We start from the raw sequence: 19,800 nt of genomic DNA on the forward strand, positions 1-19,800 counted from the left end.
TTTTTTTTTTTAAAGATTTTATTTATTTATTTGACAGAGAGATCACAAGTAGGCAGAGAGGCAGGCAGAGAGAGAGAGAGAGGGAAGCAGGCTCCCTGCTGAGCAGAGAGCCCCATGCGGGACTCGATCCCAGGACCCAGAGATCATGACCTGAGCCGAAGGCAGCGGCTTAACCCACTGAGCCACCCAGGCACCCCTTTTTTTAAAAAAGATTTTATTTATTTATTTGTCAGAGAGTGCGCACAAGCAGTCGTGGGGAGAGAGAAGCAGGCTCCCTGCTGAGCAAGGAGCCGGATGCGGGACTCCTTCCAGGACTCTGGGACATGACCTGAGCCTAAGGCATCAGCTTAACCGACTGAGCCACCCAGCCATCCCCGGAAATACAGCTTTGTTTTAATGGCATTTTTTAAATGTTTAAGCTTAAAGCCATAGTCAAGTAGACAGAGCCAAAACTTAGATTTATTTATTGTGAAATATGAATACTGCCTCATGGATAGTTTGTTTCAGGTATTTACTTCAGTAAGTTTCTTTCACCAGTAATTCTTGATACAGTTCTTCCTGCTGGTTTTACTGCCTGTAAGAAAATGTGTTAGGATGAATGATAGTGCTTATTCCTATTGGGTTTTATCAATGTCCTTTCCACTATAACCTAACCATTAGTAGTGAGTTGGTTAGAGAAAGTTTTGATCTTTTGTGTCTGCCTTTTATAGAGAGAATTTCTTCTCCAGATGGTTAGTTTTAAGACTTGATACAGGATTTCTTGATGTTGACACTGTTGATATTTTGGGAGCAGATAATTCTTTTTTAGGGTGCTGTCATGTGCATCATAAGATGTTAAGCACAACACATCCCTGACCCCTTTTTACTAGATTTACTGTCCTGCCCTCTGTCTCTCCAGATGATGACTAAAAATGTCTCTAGACATTTCCTGTATGTTCCTGGAGGAGTGGAGTCATCCCTGGTTGAGAAGCAGTGATTAATAGTTCCAGTTAATTTATTTATGGTATTGGGGGGGGGTTATGTAAGATTTGACATTTTTTTTAAAAGATTTTATTTATTTATTTGACAGATCACAAGTAGGCAGAGAGGCAGGCGCAGAGAGGGGGGAAACAGGCTCCCATGCTGCACAGAGAGCCTGATGTGGGGCTCGATCCCAGGACCCTGAGATCTTGACTTGTGCCGAAGGCAGAGACTTAACCCACTGAGCCACCCAAGTGCCCCTAAGATTTGATTTTTACTCAGTTGTCTTGTTTGCTAATATTCTGAGACCAAAAAAAAAAAAAAAGATTCTGCATTTTATTTTTCTGTGACCTGAATTAAAGAATCTTAATTTTCTGGGTTAAAATTACTAAAATAGCTATAAACATATAAAGGTGTAAATGTGCTAATAACCGTAGCCATAAGTGACATGTGACTGTTTCAGTTTAAATGAACTAAAATCTCTAGCTCCTCAGCCAAGCTAGCTTTATTTCACTATATACACATTACATATGTATTTTACACCGTAGTGGCTGCTATATTGGACAGTTTAGAGTTCACTTATCCAAAAGATCTGTTTTACTAGAAAAGTTCATAGATCATTGTTCTCAGATAGTTTCTTCCTAACTCCCTTTGTAGGCCTATTCCTGCAACATCTTCCTGGCTTAATTTGCATAACCGGGCCTTCTTTGCAAGTGAGATTTTTGATTTCTAAATGTAGGAAGACAAATGTAATATATCTACATGGTCCTTTTTCTGTAATTGTTTATTAAATGTGCCCTCCAAAAACAAGGGAGTCCCTGAATCGTTACAATTTATTTTTAAGGTTTTTGTAGTATGAAGTAACACTTCATTTGTGTTACTTGAGGAGGAGTGATGGGTGTTTTGGTACTGAATAAGATGTTACTGAGGAATTAGAAAGTGAAGAGAAACATTGACCAAGCACACATTAAAATTGTTTTTTGTTTGGACAGGTACCATCATTACCACCAGTGGTATTAAGTACTCACCATAGTACTTTAAAGTAATACCAGGGCCAGGAAGGTGATTTTTTTTTTTTTTTTAAGATTTTATTTATTTATTTGTCAGAGAGAGCACAATCAGGCAGAGTGGCAGGCAGAGACAGACTCCCTGCTGGACAAGAAGCCCTATGTGGGACTCGATCTCAGGACCCTGGGATCATGACCTGAGCCGAAGGCAGTGGCTTAACCGGCTGAGCCAACCAGGCGTCCTGGGAAGATGATTTTTAAATGCTTGCTTTTATCCTTGTTCTTGGTGTTTCTACTGTAAGAAACTATCAGTAAGTTTTAGTTCTGTTCAAAGTAATCCCACCAAAGCCTTTGGAAATCTAAACTGTTATGTAGCAGTGTTAGCTTTAAAGTCACTTTTGATATGGTAAAATTATGTCTAATGTACTATGGGACATTCAGTGGAATCATTGAATGTAATTTTTTTAAGCCATCAAATATGTTTTTGTTTTATTCTAACATTCATGATATTTGCAGCATCTTGGTCATGAATAAAATCTGCTTCTAACATTGATCCAGTGGAATCACATGTTCTCCTGTACGATAGTCCTCTTTAAAGCAGTTTCCAGAAATGTGGCAAAATTCTAAAACGGTACGGGTCACTAAGGCACATTCACTAAAATTGGAATATGCTTTTATTTCAGAATTGGTTTCTACCTGAAGACCTGGTATTTGGCAGAGCTGACAGAGTTTGTTTACCCTCCATGAATTTGCACTGAATTTGAATTCTTGGTTTTTTAAAAATTATTATATAGTGCTGTTTGAAATAATTTCTTTTGTGCTCCACTGATAGACTATCCCATTTCTTGTTTGTTTAACAGAATCTTCCACAATCTGTAATTGAAAATGTTGGAGGAAAAATTTTTACGTTTGGATCTTACAGATTAGGAGTACATACAAAAGGTAAATACTGTTTTAATTATCTTGAGAAGGCATGCCCTTTTTAGTTCTTAAAAATCATAATGACACATTCATCACAGTTACTTGAGTGAGTTTGCTTGGAAGATAGAGTACTTCAGGGAGCCTAAAGTTAAGAAGATAAAAATAGATGCCTTCTAAACCTGCACTGACCAGTGTGGTACTAAGTAAATTTAAAAAATCAGTTCTGTACAGCATAGACAATATAGTCAGTAGTATGGGAGCAGTCTTGTGTAGTAAGAGGTGCTGACTACTTGAGAGTGGTGAGCAGAGCATGGTGTATAGACTTGTGCAGTCACTGTGTTGTACACCTGCAGCTAACATAACATTTAACATCAACTATACTTAAGCTGAAGAAGTTAAGTGCGTGCCTCAGTGGAAGTAGCCGTGTTTTCAGTGTCCACTAGTAACATGGTGGCTGGTGGCTGCTGTGCTGCAAAGTGTGGAGAGAACTTACTTCCATTGGAGAGTTCTTTTGGACACTGTGCTGTTCTCTGTATCAGTTCCTCTACCTAAAGAATATCAGGTCAGGAAATCAGGAAAAAAATGGATGCAGACCTTTTAAAAAGACCTGTGGATTTTCTTTTCCCCATGCTTTTTTTAATAGTTGTAAAATACATTTGAGCAAAAACCAGACCACAATAGTGTATCGGCAGCCGTTGATGATTACTGTTAGTTTTCTTGCTTATGCTTATACTTACACAAATAAATACACAGTGAAAATGTTACCATGGCAGAGAACATTTATTGGACTTTTTTGCTGGGCACTGAGCTAATAGTAAGCTTTTGGTCTTCATTATCTCATTTATTCCTCAGTTCTCTTATTCTCATGTAACAAATAGATGTCTGAGGCTTACACAGGCATGACCAGTTTCTCCCAGCCATCTCTTGGCAGAACTAGCATTCTTCAACCATTAACCACTGGCTTCTTTGTTAAAAGTGTCTGCCAGGATAGTGTTCTCTTTGTCCTGGCACCCTTCCTTCTCCCTATCTCCCACTGCTCTGTGCCAGTAGTAGTTAGGCATTTGCTTTTTTTTTTTTTTTTTTTTTTTTTTTTAAGATTTTATTTATTTATTTGACAGAGAGATCACAAGTAGGCAGAGAGGCAGGCAGAGAGAGAGGAGGAAGCAGGCTCCCCGCAGAGCAGAGAGCCTGATGTGGGGCTCGATCCCAGGACTCCGGGATCATGACCCGAGCTGAAGGCAGAGGCCTCAACCCACTGAGCCACCCAGGCGCCCAGGCATTTGCTTTTGATGTGTCCTGTGCACTATACAGTTTCTTCCTTTCATGTATATGCTAAATATACAGCCTTCAGAGTGTAGTGCCTTAGCTATTGAGTCTTCTAGGGAAATGACTATGTTGACCTGATTCCACATTGATCTCTCCCTTTTATGATTCCACTTACTAATTTAAGTCATCTTTGTTGTGTTCCCCCTATGCGCTCGAGGCTTGGCTCCTATCAAGCACTAAATTAGTAACAAGTATCTTACCATAGTATGCCTTTTTGCATTCTTGGCAGTGATCCTTTTGGGAGTTTATTCTGTAGGCCCCATTTTGGGGCCAGATAGAGGCTTATAAGCACTACTCACATAATGTGTGGGGGGGAAAACACTTTGTTACGGTTTGCTAATGAATATGGCTATGACTAGTAACATCAAAATGTTGGGTGTCTTCTTGAATAGTTCCCTCTCTTTAACACAAAAGTCCTATCTGAGTTACCTTCCTCTGACTCCCAGGTCACCTGGACCACTACAAAGAGAGGTTACTGCAGGAAAAAAGATACCCCGTCAATTAGGATCCTGTTTTTCCTATACTGACCAGTAATGTTTTTCAAGGGGAAGGGCCCATTTTTAGAGGCTCACCAGTATAATGTTAGCAGATTCTCAACATCAAGTATTGCCATGATAAGATGCAAAATAATTTTATCGTAATAGTAATTCGTGGTTGATGGGCTTAATTTTTTTTAGGTGCCGATATTGATGCGTTGTGTGTTGCACCAAGACATGTTGATCGAAGTGACTTTTTCACCTCATTCTATGATAAGTTGAAATTACAGGAAGAAGTAAAAGATTTAAGAGTGCGTAAATGTTTGGGGTGAGAGGGGAGGAGTTACAAAAATTAGTGAAATAGAGCAAATTTTGTGGTATAGCTGTCATTTATTGAACTCTTGAAGTTTGCCAGATCCTTTCAAGGGCTTAACGTGTATGCTTGCATTTTATTCTTTACAAGCCTAAAATAAATTTCATCTCATGTTCAGAGTAGGAAATCGGGGGAAAAGAATAAATATTAAGCAGTGTTGCCACAATTACACCTGAGTGGCAGAAATCAAGGCTTTGAACCTAGGTTTATCTGATTCAAGAGCCTAGTGTCTTAAAGCTAGTTGTTGAGAACCTAGTCTGTGTCAGGCATTATGCTGATATGTTTAAACAATTTCAAATGCCTCATTCACTTAAAAGAACTAAAACTAGTACAGGTCTGATTTGTAGTTTCAGAGACACTGAACTCCCTTAATCTTCTTACAGGCTGTTGAAGAGGCATTTGTACCAGTTATCAAACTGTGTTTTGATGGGATAGAGGTAAGGTGTAATTCAAATAGATAGTTCTTGCTCTGTATAATGTTGATTGTTGTAGGTTAAAAATTATTTTAATTGGTAAGTTGCTGTGATACTATTAAGTTTTTTTTTATAGAAGTGACTCTGTTCTTTGTAGAAAATCAGTCTAGTCTTTTTTATTTTTTCAAATTTTTATTCATTTTTTTAGAGGGAGTGGGAAGGGAGAGCGAGAATCCTAGGGTGGCTCCACGCCGGACTCAGTCTCATGACTCTGAGATCCTGACGTGGGCTGAAATCAAGAGTTGGATGCTTAACTGACCGAGCCACCCAGACACCCTAGTTTTAGTGTGTTGTTTTTCTTTTTAAAGATTTTATTTATTTATTTGACAGAGATCACAAGTAGGCAGAGGCAGGCAGAGAGAGAGGAGGAAGCAGGCTCCCCGCTGAGCAGAGAGCCCGATGTAGGGCTCGATCCCAGGACCCTGGGATCATGACCTGAGCCGAAGGCAGAGCCTTTAACCCACTGAGCCACCCAGGCGCCCCTTGTTTTTGTTTTTTAAAGAGATTTATTAGAGAATGAGAGAGACGCTCTGAGGGGCAGAGGAGAGGGAGGGAACCTCAGACAGACTCCTTGCTGAGCACAGAGCCTAGTGTGGGGCTCTGTCCCAGGATCCTGAGATCAAGAGTCTGATGTTCAACCAACAGAGCCACCGAGGTGCCCCTTAATCATTTCTCAAAGAGCCTCATGAAATTAAGAGCTAAAATATAGGCAGAAATAACTAAACATTTTCTATGAAATACTTTTACAAAACTGTTCACTCAGCAGGTTTTCCATTTGCAGATTTAAATACTTTAGTCTTATTAAGGTAGTAGTATATTTTTGCAAATGGAACTTTGCCTTGACTTCATTTAAATTAAATATTTAAGGAGTTGAAAGAAAACTGACCTGATAGTTTGTATGCTGAGATATTTTCTGGTAGGGGAGGATTTACGAGTTCAGATTCTTTAGATGATACTCATTTCTGTCTGCTGTTCTCCACATTTGTAGTGAAGGCATTTGGAACAAAGCTGTAAGACAGTGAAGCAACTTCAGTTACTTACATTATTTCTATTATATATAATAGTTCTGGAAGGTCACTGGTAGTGAAGATTGTAAAATTTGGGGAACTGGAAGAATAATCCTTCATCGTTCTGCAGAAAAGGCGACTTATAATTAATTGCTGCATAAAGATGGCCAGCTTTGTCTTCCTGAAAAGTTGAATGATTAACCTTAATTAAGTAGACGTAAAATGTTAAATTTAATGAAGGTTTGTTCAGGTAGATTTTGCTGTCACTGTTTAAATAATATAAAACAATGTGTAAGGTAAGGCAGTTTCCTGGTTTCCTCAAAAGAACATTACCAAAAAGCGGGGGGGATTGTTTTTTTTTGTGAAAGACCCGACTCAATTGTGTGAACTTTTCAGGATGGAGATGAAAGTCAGATGGTTACTTGAAATATTTAATGTGTTAGTTTTCTGTCCATACATTGTATATAAAAATGACACTATTTTAGGGAATGTCTTTACATTAGAATATTTAAAAAATCATTTTATCCTGACTTAAAATGTCAATATCTGTTGCCTTGCTTTTTGAGTTACGTGTTTTTGTAGCACATAATCTTTATTTCTGTCTAAATTCGGGGAGCAACTGAACTTTGGAATCTGTTTCACTTGAACATTTTTGCTATACCACAAGTTAATTATTTATAAAAGCGTATAGCTGTTTTTCTGTTTTGTAGGTGCATGTTTTAAATGATTTTTCTTAGTAAGCTCTTTTAAAATATTGCCTTCTAAAGTGATTTTCTAAAAGGCTTATTTCTGGCAGCATCCAAAGTTTTGGAACCATGAAATCATACCCTCAGGAATAATGACCAAATCCATACTTTGTTCATACTCTCACCTTTCCTTGGAAAAAAGGGAGGGGTGCCTGTCTGGCTCCGTTGGTTAAGTGTCTGATTCTTCTCAGTTCTGGTCTTGACCTCAGGGTCAAGAGTTCTGGGCCCTGCATTGGGCTCCATGCCCAGTGAGGAGTTGGGGAGGAGTTTTGTCGGTTGCATCTATAAGCCTTCAAAATTAGCTAGTGTTTATTTTTGTTTTGTTTCTATTTAATCAAAAGTAAGTTGGGGAAACCTACTGTAATGGTGGATATGTGAGTTTTTAAATACAAGGAACCCCCTTTTTATGGGCAGGTATATTTGGGCTAAATAAAAGGATGTTGGCCTTATAGTTGGGCACCTTTTAATATATAATCAGTTCACAATTTATGTATATAGAGAACTAAACAGTTCATTTTAAACAGTCTGGTAGTAGATGCATTAACAAATGTCGTATATCCAGTAGATGCATTAGTAAGCTTATTAGTAAATTAAACTTAGTAAGCATGATTAAAATAAGAAGTATTTATTCAAGTTCTCTTTCATAATACAGTGTTTTAACATCTGATTAAAATACCTTCAATAAAAATCAGTGGACTTTGGACTTTTGGAGGCACTGTCATATTTATAGTTGATGAGAAGATCCTGGATTTAAAGTGTTTTCTTTGTTAAAGAAATGCCTTAAAAATAGTCCGATGGGTACGGAATATTAAGTTTTGTTTTTGTTTTAGATTGATATTTTGTTTGCAAGATTAGCACTGCAGACTATTCCAGAAGACTTGGACTTACGAGATGACAGTCTGCTTAAGAATTTAGATATAAGATGCATAAGAAGTCTTAATGGTATGTTAAAACCTACTTCTATTTGCATAGTAGCAGTTTTTGTCAAATACAAAATAGGTTTTGCCTCGGATTTAAAATGGAACTTTTTGTAGCCCTGCTGTTTACCCATAGTGAGTCAGTTAAAATATGCTTTACTTAATAGTTAAGACTGCAGAGGGGTATATGGTAATTTATTTTACTAGTATCTTGTACTGTTACTTCTTTTCTTCCTGGGGCATTTAAAGACTGACATTTGTACTCTATTACTAGTGGTTTAGGTTTCACTGCATAACCCTAATTAATTGCGATCGTACATTCTTGATTAGCTTTTCAGCTGTTGTGTTTAAAGGGGTTACTTTTGAACACTATTGTATTTACATTGCTATTACCCTGTTCTCAAAGAACAATTCTTGCAAACTTAAGTCGATTAAGTGTCAGTATATCTGGATGGGAAGAAGTTTTAATTATACAGTCAAAGTTTGAGATTAGGCAGATTGTTTGGTTTACAGTAATATTTGTGATAGGAGATTAAAGTTTTAGATGTTTTATTTGCCTTTTTATTCGATTAACGTTACTGATTCAATGAAATAGTTTTTATTTAAGTTTGACATCAGTCTTAGAAAATTGAAAAGAAACATTATCATTAAACTTTTGATGATTTAATGTTCTGTTTTTTCACTCCCTGTTAATCAGGTTGCAGGGTAACCGATGAAATTTTACATCTAGTACCAAACATTGACAACTTCAGGTTAACTCTGAGAGCTATCAAACTGTGGGCCAAACGTGAGTTCAGAATTTGTTGGCTAGCTTATTAAAAATGTTTCAACTGTTGTTCAACACTAACTTTTCTTTTTGCTTTTCCCTTATCAACAGGCCACAACATCTATTCCAATATATTAGGTTTCCTCGGTGGTGTTTCCTGGGCTATGCTAGTAGCAAGAACTTGCCAGCTTTATCCAAATGCAATAGCATCAACTCTTGTACATAAATTTTTCTTGGTATTTTCTAAATGGTATGTGTTTAGATTATATTAAAATAAAATTGATTGTAGACACTGAAGTTTAGTCTTATTTCTATGACATTTCTGCAGCTGGTTTCAGATACAAATTTTAGTTCATGATGTAGCCATTTAGGTAACCTTGGGGGGTGCTTGCTTCGGCAGCACATATACTAAAATTAGGTAGCCTTGGGGAGATCATGTTGTATATAAAATGGCAAACCTAAATTCCTATCCTTTTCCCTAGCTTTCCCAGGATAGTAAGGCAGGTGCTTTTTTTGTGCTTCCGTATCCTCTAAACCAGAAATTTAGCCGTCATGCCTGCTAAAAGCCAATGAATTTATATCAGTTTTAGGAAGTATGGATGAAATTACATATACCACTTCTTTTACTCTTTGGACTCTTCTGAATATATAGGTCGTTTCTTGGAAATTTTTTTTTGCTTTCAGCTGCCCATTTATCTCTGGTAAAATATTAAAAATGTATATACAAAGCTTTTAAGAATAACTACAAATGTATAAAAAAATAGCAATTTTGTCATCCCTTTGAGATTAGCTATTAACCCAGGAGAGCTTGTTTTTTAAAGCTTCTTCATTTCAGCATGTTCACATTTGTCAATCATTATTTCTTTTAAGAAAAGTAAGCTAAAAAAATGATTGCCAATTCATATTAGTTGCTTTGGCCTAAAAGATTAGGTTTCTTGGTTTTTAATCAAATTGATCTTTGAGATCTGTGTTCCTACTCAGTACCTGCCAAACCTTGTACCTTCTCCCTCTGCAAAAATAGTTCTTTTTTAGTTTTTTTATACAAATTTAAGTTATTAGAGATTTATAACATAGAACTGTGCCCCACTTTTCAGTACACATTCTGTTACATACAGATCTGATAGTGCTTAATCATAGCAGTTTTGATGAGATTGACTAAAGAATGTCATAATTTCTGTAATGCTACACATACATAGTAAATAATATGTCTAAGAAGCTAAACTTGCTACGAAGGATGGCAAATATTTTCGAATTTTTAATCTCTTCGCTAAAGAACTGAGGTAGCTAACTCGTAGAATGCGTCTTGAAAACAATGTTACTGATGTCACAAAGTTTCATCACACATATTCATGTTATAACCTTTAGGTCGTGAGATAAAATTTCCCCAATCCGTCTCTGTAATTATTCATATTCCTTTGCCGAAATGAGTTAACTTTTTCACCCTCACTTGTCTTTGGATGTAGCCAGTATGAGGATAGGACTTTTGTCTTTCAGGAGGGGTTTATCCTGTTGAAGGTTGAGGTAAACACATCGGATGTCTTGGGATAGTATTTTCTAATTTAAATAGTGCTTTTTCAGTTCTTTGAGAGTCAGAGAAGATGTATGACTTAACAGCCTAAGAAAGCTACCAGATTGTTTAAGTTGATTTCATAGTTAGAGGAAAAGCATTTGAAGTAGTCTTAACATCAACAGATTAGGAGTAAAAGATGATAAATATCAAGAGGGCAGAATGAATGAAGAAGGGTCACATTCACAAATGCTATATGTTTAACAAAATACGTTTAGATGGTAATATCCAATAGTCTTATCAAGTGCTACAATCTTTTTAAACAGGGAATGGCCAAATCCAGTGCTATTGAAACAGCCTGAAGAATGCAATCTTAATTTGCCTGTATGGGACCCAAGGGTTAGTGTATTATTTTTTCCCCTACAAATTCGCACTGTGCAATAACGAGTAAAAGTCATCTGCATAATCTTCAGGGAGACCTCCCATCCTTTTCTGTATGAGTGGACATGTCCGTATTACACTTTCTTTTAGATAACCTCAACTATAATTGTCCTCTGATGTGAGAAGCATAATTATGTACCCTGTAAACTCCTTTTAATTGTACATAGTTTATAATATCAAGTTCACTTACATTTTAATTTATTCTATATAGAACTACCTTGTAAGTCAAAGTTTGTGTGGGCATTTGTGCTTAAAAAAAATAAAAGGATACTCAAAATCCCTGTATTTTTTTATTTGATCTAAATATTCTGTTAAAATTGGGTTGTGGTAGGAAAACTGTTTAACATTTACATGTGGCAGATAACTTCTGAGCAGTATCACTCTAATTACTATGATGTAATTGTAAAAATTGGTTTGGATATTTCAGATTACAAAAACCTGGTTGGGATAAACGAAGAGCTTCTTTTCTGCTTTTGGGGAACCACTTACTCAGTTTAGATGTTAACAACATGCACTTTATTAATTGATAAAAGAAATAGAGGTTTCAGTAAGGCTTTTAGGTCTATAAAATTCTATTTTTCTTCAATAATTTCCTATTTTATTACAGTATTGAAAATTATGACCGTTTTAAGTCTGTTAATTACATCAAGCTATCTGTTTTCAAGGTTTCCAAACCTCAGTCACTTAATTTTGGAAGGATGTGAATTGATAGTTTCCTTTGTGGAAAAATGTCAGTTATCATTAGTATACAGGTAAAGATAAGTTACTGAGTAATTTCATTTTTTCTTAAAATGATAACACAGATAATATAGCCTCAGCATGTTTTAAGAAGCTTATACTTCCTATAAGTTAATGATTTATTAAAAACTATGTTTCCATTTTGTTTAAAATTTGTTTTGCACAGAACACTATTTAGTATGACATTTTTGAAAAGTGTAATTGTGTGTGCATCCCCATTTCTGTTGTTGAAAAAAGAAAAACTAAACATCGGTAGATGTTCAACTAGAACCTTTTTTGCTTGGCAGGCACACTATTTCTAGTAAGGTTGCCAAAATAGTCATGCCCAAATGATCGAAGCAAACCTTTAGTTGAGACCAAATCTCGGATTCTGTGAAGAATTCCTATAAAAACAATGTCGCCTTACATGGTTTTTCTTTCTCAACTCCAGCTATGAATGACATAAAATGTAATCATTGGTTCAGTTTAACAAGGGGTAAAAAGTCCAAGTGTCTGTTGCATATGTACTTGAAGAAACTGATTGGCTGTTGTTGTATGTAGGTAAACCCCAGTGATAGGTACCATCTTATGCCTATAATTACACCAGCATACCCACAACAGAACTCCACGTACAATGTGTCCGTTTCAACACGGATGGTCATGGTTGAGGAGTTTAAACAAGGTAAGTGTTTATCCTTATGCTCTCCTTTATACACCAAGGATCTACATACCATTGTAGACCCAGTAGTTGGCTATGCAGTTTAAAGTGAAGAAAGCAGTCACTGAAGTGGGTTTTGGTCTTTATTGATTACAGTATGTATTTGAGAATTGACTTGAAAAACTCAGTTTTTATCCTTTGAGGCAAAATTATTTTTGATTATAGACTAGAAAGTTAACCAATTTAAAGCTCTCCCCTTAGGTGGCCCTTCATGGGCTACTTTTAATGCTATGCGGTTGCCTTGTCAAGTTTTGAAATGATACCAGCTTGTCTCCACTTTTGACACAAGAGATGCTTTCAGCAAGCTCTATACTCTGAGCAGGATTGGGGCCAAGATGCCTGTTATTTGGAAGAACCTGTAAACTTTTGGAATCCCAGCAGTACTGTTCCAATTTCATTGCCAAAAATGGTCTTTGAGGGAAGTAGCTGGAACAGGATTATTTGATTTGGTTGATAATAGTCATGGAAAGAGAAGTAGCTGTACCACCACCAACTTCAAACTTAGGAGTGTAAAATTCTTTTCTCTTCGTGGGAGAATGTTGCTTAGAAACATCAGGAAGCTTGTTTTTAGAAAGGCCAGAATCAGAGCTTATGGGAAATTTTTCTTTCTTGGTTAACTACAGTGCTTCACTTTTGGAGAGAGCCATCCTATGAGCATGGCATTTAGAGTAATGGTAATTTACCAGAAATCTGGCTCTCAAAAACTCCTCCACCTTCTTGAAAAGTGTGTATGTGAAAATCTCTACGCTCTAAGATCATAGACTGAAATTGCTATTTGTTAAAGTTACGGTTTTAGGATTATAGTGAATGCATGTGGTATGTTTAAGATCTTTAAAATTCTAGATTGTTAGACCGAAGCATGCCAACATTTTAATATGTTTTTAATTTAGGTCTTGCTATCACAGATGAAATTTTGCTGAGTAAGGCAGAGTGGTCCAAACTTTTTGAAGCTCCAAACTTCTTTCAAAAGTACAAGTATGTATTTTAAGGCATGTCAGACATGTTGCTCTCTTAAGTAATGGTTTAATGGTCGCATATGTGACATCTCTTCTCGCTAGACTAACGTAGTTTTTAATTTTCCTTTAAACATCTTCCATAGAATTTTCCTTCCTGTCACAGAGGGTGTACTGTTTTGAGTAAACCCTTTATTTTTCCTTTGTTGAGGTGAAGTGTAGCCCCTATAGTTTGCTGCCTGGTGTAACCGAACTCCTACATTTGTAGCAACGTTCGTTCTGTAGGCGTCTTTAAGTCATCACCAGAATTCTCAATCCATATGCCTTGGCAGAGGAGTGAGCAGTTAAAATCTGTAGTTACTGTTCTCTCTTAGGAAACGAAGTATTTTGCAAGTTCTGGAAACTTACCATTGAGATTCTATATAACCATAGGCAGAGCTAATAAAATGCCAGAATAGAGTCAGTGAAGTGTTTCCATTAGTTACAGCACATGATTGGCCTACCATTTTCCCCTAATGTTAATAAAGCCCCTCAGATATTTCTACAAATAGTTTTCTTGGAATCTAAGTGGGTGTAATATTTTTTACGAATGGTTTTAATATAATGATTTAATACCTTAGTACAGGATAAAAGCCTGATTGTGTTGGTTTTGATGAAAATTGTAAGTTACAATAAATCTTTCTTTTTAAAAAAAAAATGGACTTGCACTTTTATTTGCCCTGAGCTGAAAACTTGCCAAAGTCCCACTTAAAATTTTTTTCTTTAATGCTTGAAACTTTCCTGACCATTTGATCTTGTGTTGGATTGTGTTTTGTAATAATCTAAGCAAGATTGCTTTATGCTATTTCCCCAATTAAAAACAAGAATGATGACCTTCATGATGTCTCTGTGTTTTGTTTCTGTATCTTTTGCATGAAAAAGCAATATGGAGCCAGCTTAATTGTTGTGTTCTGGGAGCACGGTTGTCAGTAAATATTTAAATAGCATAACATTGAATGCTCTTGTTTATTACTTCTTCCCCATAAATTGTGCTTTTCCATTTGGCGGATAACTTTTTTTGTTGTTTTTTATTTTAACTGATGTTGAGGAAGTACGTTTGAACATTTAAACTAATAAACACACATTCTGATATTTAAGACTACAACATCAAAGTACGTAATTGCTTGTATGGAGAATAAGGAAGAAACTGGTTTTTTAGAAAGATACCAGCATCTCTTAATACCTGAGAATTAAAGACTAAGCTAGATTCATTCTTTTTCCTGTCTCACTTCCTCATAGGACTAAGGTGGGTAGAAAGAAGTTTTTGAAAGTACTCAAGTGGCTTCCTTCACTTGAAGAAAGATTAACTGTTGAAATTGAAACCTTGATAGTGTCATCTGTTTGAATACATTGGCATTACCAGAACTTCCGAAGGTTTTTTTTTTTTTTTTGAACCTTGTTTAATCTTAAGTCTTTAGAAGTTTTAAGTTGTCCTTTACGCCAGATAGTACCTATAAAGTCTTCAGTGGACTGAATGAAGGATCATAGATTATTGCCTTTAGTGAGTTCTCTTGAAACAAATCATTTTAGGTGATCAAAAACAACTTCACAAGCATGGTTAGGTTTGAGGAGGTAGCAACAAATAGAGGAAATTATATCATAAAATTTAAGTTATAGCTGTGAGTCCTGAGAAAACAGATTTGAAAACGTGACAGTAAGGGGCTAGTTTTATCTATATCAAATCCTGTTTATATTTTTAACTTCTCCAAAAATGTTCCTCTCTATAAATACCTAGTGCTTACTATCATTAGAATGTAGAGGTAGTCATAGATTTGAATTTTTCCTTTAACATATCAAATGTAATACCCCCCAGATTGGCTGTACAACTGAATTGAAGTCCTTCGTTTTCTCTTGAGTCTAAGTTGGTTAAGCCTTGTTTGAAGTATATCCTGAAAGTAGTGCCATTTGTTGAATCTTAGATTTTAAATTGTAATACACCTACCTGTCATTCTTGGAAGGAAGTGAAGCATGGGAAAATTTCATTTTCTTAAAAAAGCAGACAAGTCATCTTCCAAAAGATCTCAGTGTTCCTTGAGAGAAAGGGGTAACATTGCTTTGTGCAATTTTAAATAACTATAAGAAGACATTTTTCACGTTTTTCCTTTAAGATAATTCCAGTTGACACGTAGCAATAAAATCATCATTGACATAGGAAATGTGAATACTTAAGGTATTCCATTTCACTAGGAAAAAGAGGAAGGAAAGGTAAAAGCAAGAGGCCAGCATGTTTTCTAAGGTATAAAATTATTCATTATTTCAAGGAATATGTGTGAATAGATGAATTTAGCCTTAAAATGTTTTAAAAACTTAAAATAATGAACTTTAACTCTTGGGTCCTGAGTTACTTACAAGGATTTTTCTCTAAAATAATTAGATTTTTCAGTGCACATATTTGAGCTATAAACTACCCAGGTAAAATAGTAATGTGATGAAATGGCCAGGAAACCTGCTTATGTACTGTTTTTTGGGTAAATAAGGTATTTATTATGTTACTAGGTAATAAAAGCTGCTGAATTGTTCTTAAGAATTTTTAAATAGGTTTTAATTCATTGGAGATATATTTTTATAGTAAAATTTTTTATTGGATAACTGGAGATCTTTAAATTTGGGGGAAAGTTAATGAGTTGCATTAAGACTTGAGAGTGTCTCCTGAAGGCAATTGAGTATCTTGAGCAAATAAATGATGGTGGCAGTTGGAAATTGGAGATCACATTTTTGGGGACAGCAATAAAACATATGTAGTCTAAATTTAGAAATACTTCTTGGTCTCTCTGTTTTCTGATAGGGACCTTAGGAATTGAATTCCAGTTCTGGTTTTAAAAACTTAACAAATTTGGTTGGTGTTTTGGTTTCAGTTTCTTAGCTGCATGAGTATTTGTTTTATAAATGGATTCCTAATGGCAGGTTGTTTCTATTAAACTTAATTGTAGTTTATATATTCTTTTTTGCTTAAAATTGCTTAGATGTGGCTGAGTAAAGGACATAACCACACCCCCCAGGCCTCCCTCATTACAATAAGTACCAAAGGTGAACTTTTTAAACTTCAAAACTTTAAACTTTGAATTCCAACAAAATTATGTTCAAATGGATTGTATGTTTTGCCTTTGTAAATAGAGAACATTGTGCATCATTTGTTGAAGACTCAGGTGGTGATTAACAACATCCATTTAAATAGTGTGATAAAAGAGTAGTTTAGAGACTGAGAGACTTTTGTCCCTGTCCTAGGTGAATGCAGACAACTTTGCTTTTTGTGCACATGCCTGTTCATAGTTTGTTGTCTCTCGTAAGTTGTCACGCTTCTGTCAGAGAGCTCTTCTCCATCTTCCTCCCCACCCCCACCTGCCCAATCTGCTCAGGTTGCTGACTGAGCTTGTGAGGATTTTAGTGCATTTAAGAGAATTTAAGGGCTCTGAGAGTGGGTTTCTGTGTTCGTGAAATGCATGAGCTTTTAGTGCTTTTATGTGACTTTTATTAACTTCTCTATTTGAGCCATCTGTGTTTGTTCTGTATATTTGGTTTGATCCAAATAATGCTGAACAAATAAAAGCTGGTGGTAAGGGAGGTATTGGTCTATACGGATTTGAGCTGCACATTCACATATATGTCTACATGTTTTCGTATTTATACATACTACCTCTGTTACCTTAAGTTCATAAATACTTGAAGTTAGATCATTTGAGCTTCACTTTTTCCCTGCCAGTAAGAGGCATTACCCTGTATTACAGATGACCTACATAAACAAGTCTCCCTTGGTTTACGTAGTTAGGAGGAATCATAACTGTTTTTCAAGTACTTAATGAGAGTAAATAATAAGTAATTAAATGGATATTTTAAGGAAGAATGGTTAAAAAATGCTTTAACTTGCCACATTTTCACTGTCCCTAACCTAAATATCTTCTCTCTCTTTCTCTCTCTTTTTTTTAATGGCTAATTTGAACTGGGGTTATTAGTTTTTTTCTGGCCTAGGTCGGACATTTGGTTTTGGTCCGAAACCTTATTTATAATATGTGAAAGATAAGGGTGTTAGCCTTTTTTAAAAAAGAAAGAATTAACTAATTTAAAAATTTCCATCGTACTCTGGTATTTCAGACTAGTGCCCATACTAGATAATGTCAGTCTGCTTTTTTTGTGAGGTAGTTTCTGGTAAGAAGTTTGGCTTCAAGCACCTCTAAAATGGGTTCTGTGGAAGAGTATATTGGACTGGACTTTTTTAATATCATAAAATTACATGAATTATACTTTAGTTCTAAATAGTTTATTTTAAAAAAGACTTAAATTTTTAGTATTTGGTTATGATGGCATTTTATAAAATGAAAACTTGCCTTTTCTCTAATTTAATGGAATTGGATTCCGCATAAAAATCCGATTTCTTCTTTACTCTTATGTTAGTCATGTCTGCTTTTTAATAGAAATTTATGGTGTTAATTGAAAAAAATCATGAGGCCTGTCTTCAGTGTTCAGTTTAATTTTTGCTACCTATTAATTTGAGTTAAAAAGCATGGTGTGTTTGAACTGTTTTTGAGCTTACTGATGTAGTATGTATAATTAGTGATCTTGTTTTTGTGGCTAAAGACTTGGTGCATTATTTCTGTTAAAAAAAAACTTTGTTTTAGTAGATTATATTTTAGTGAGCAGCTTATAGATATAAAGTACTCCACTGGAGTCTTTGAACCAAACTATCAGTTAATGTTTATTTATTGTTCTTCAACTAAGCTGCTTTGGGATAATTTATAAAATCACTCTTTTTCAGAACAGCTAAACCCACCACTAGTTAGAAACCAGGAATTGAGCTTTTAGGATTTTATGTACATCTTAAGATTGCAGTCCCCCTTGCTAAACTGATACTGATCTAGAACTGTCACAAAACTATTACATTATGGTGTTAATATCCAGCACAAAGCAGTTAAATAAAATAAATAGCATGTTGTCTTTATCTCCAAAGGCATTATATTGTACTTCTAGCAAGTGCACCAACAGAAAAACAACGCCTTGAATGGTGAGTATAAGATTAGACTTTACAGAGAAAATAAGCAAAAATCAGATAGCTTCAGAACACAGCAGATGGGAGAAAGCTTGTCCTCCCATTCGGTCTGGTTTTATCCATAAATGGAACTTTCCTGTTTATAGCGGAAGTGTAGGCATTTGGGGATTCGTACACAACTTTGTTTTTTGTTTCCCTTATGGATGTCCGTACCTATTATTAACTATATTTAAAGTTCTTTGTTTTAGCTTACTGATTTTTTTCTTTTAAATATTTGCAGGAATGTCTTTTGTAACCTTCTTAGTTTGAAATGTGGCTTGATTATCCTTCCTCAGTTTTGCTTCAGCATTTTTGTTTAGAGCCTAAGACTGGTTTTATCTATGCGAGTTCAGATGGTTGAACTGCCCTCACATGTATTTAAGTATCATCTTCATTTTACTGCTTGGTATAAACGTATTTGACTTTGCGCATTTTATTTTATTTTTTAAATTAACCAGAACTTTCATTAATACTAAGTGACATTTGTTCAGGGTGGGCTTGGTGGAATCAAAAATCCGAATCCTGGTTGGCAGTTTGGAGAAGAATGAATTTATTACGCTGGCGCATGTGAATCCCCAGTCATTTCCAGCACCCAAAGAAAATCCTGACAAGTAAGCAGTCTTCTGATTTCATCTAGTTTCCTTCCCTCCTTTTTAACTTGTGCTCATAGAAGCTTAGGCAGTTTTTAATAACTAGAGTCCACCATTCTGTTGATCATATATGGCACAAAACCAATTTGAGATTAGTAGATTAGGTTTTCCAGATTGGAAACAGGAGAAAAATTATTTCTTGAGAAAAATTAATATTAAAATACTTTTCTCTGATAATAGTCTAATGATATACCTATTAACCAATTAGAGTTCAAATGATGCATATCTGCCTTTTAGCATTTCTTGAAACTTCTCACCCGTGCTATATAGTGGTCGTCAGAATAGCTGCTATCCCAAATATGTCTTGCTTTTCATCTTAATTTTTTCAAAGAGAGAACATGCTTTCAATTTACCTTGCAAAAATCTGATTTGTGTTAGATTCTGGAACACTGGGAAGATCTGTTAATAAAAGGCTCCCATTATTCTTTTAAGGGTCTTTCAATTTCTGGTTCAGTTCCTGTATTACTTACTTGAGATTCTACTTTGCCTATACTTCATTGCATTTGGAAGGTGAAGGGAGTTAAAAAAGATAAAGTAGCATTAAAGAAAGATTGAAAAATGTAGGAAAACCGATCCTTTGAGATTTTGTGACAGTGGTATGGCAATTACTCTGATTTGTTGATAGAGATTATTTTCTTTTGCAGTCCTGTAAAAGAGTTGTTATGTGAGCTTTTTATCACTTTTTGTTGCTGCAGTCTTACTTATTAAAAGACTGATCCATTCAGCACATAGATCATTGAGTGTTCAAAAGTACCTGAATCACCCATCGTTCCTACTATTGTG

The 19,800-nt window shown here is 35.5% G+C and overlaps 1 protein-coding gene across 6 annotated transcripts in view; it reads left to right on the top strand.

The window, feature by feature from the left end:
- Positions 1 to 19,800, top strand: part of PAPOLA (poly(A) polymerase alpha) — a 58,913-nt gene that overhangs the window by 18,706 nt on the left and 20,407 nt on the right. For all 6 annotated transcript variants that reach the window (XM_046009282.1, XM_046009286.1, XM_046009284.1 and 3 more), the window contains exons 4-14: positions 2,828 to 2,909; positions 4,892 to 5,001; positions 5,447 to 5,500; positions 8,120 to 8,231; positions 8,904 to 8,993; positions 9,084 to 9,222; positions 10,806 to 10,878; positions 12,199 to 12,319; positions 13,246 to 13,330; positions 18,290 to 18,343; positions 18,859 to 18,978. In XM_046009282.1, coding sequence (XP_045865238.1) covers positions 2,828 to 2,909; positions 4,892 to 5,001; positions 5,447 to 5,500; positions 8,120 to 8,231; positions 8,904 to 8,993; positions 9,084 to 9,222; positions 10,806 to 10,878; positions 12,199 to 12,319; positions 13,246 to 13,330; positions 18,290 to 18,343; positions 18,859 to 18,978 — 1,040 coding nt within the window. The remainder of the gene's footprint in view (positions 1 to 2,827; positions 2,910 to 4,891; positions 5,002 to 5,446; positions 5,501 to 8,119; positions 8,232 to 8,903; positions 8,994 to 9,083; positions 9,223 to 10,805; positions 10,879 to 12,198; positions 12,320 to 13,245; positions 13,331 to 18,289; positions 18,344 to 18,858; positions 18,979 to 19,800) is intronic.

The sequence above is a fragment of the Meles meles genome, chromosome 6, assembly GCF_922984935.1.
Source record: "Meles meles chromosome 6, mMelMel3.1 paternal haplotype, whole genome shotgun sequence".
In the NCBI taxonomy this organism is placed as follows: Eukaryota; Metazoa; Chordata; class Mammalia; order Carnivora; family Mustelidae; genus Meles; species Meles meles.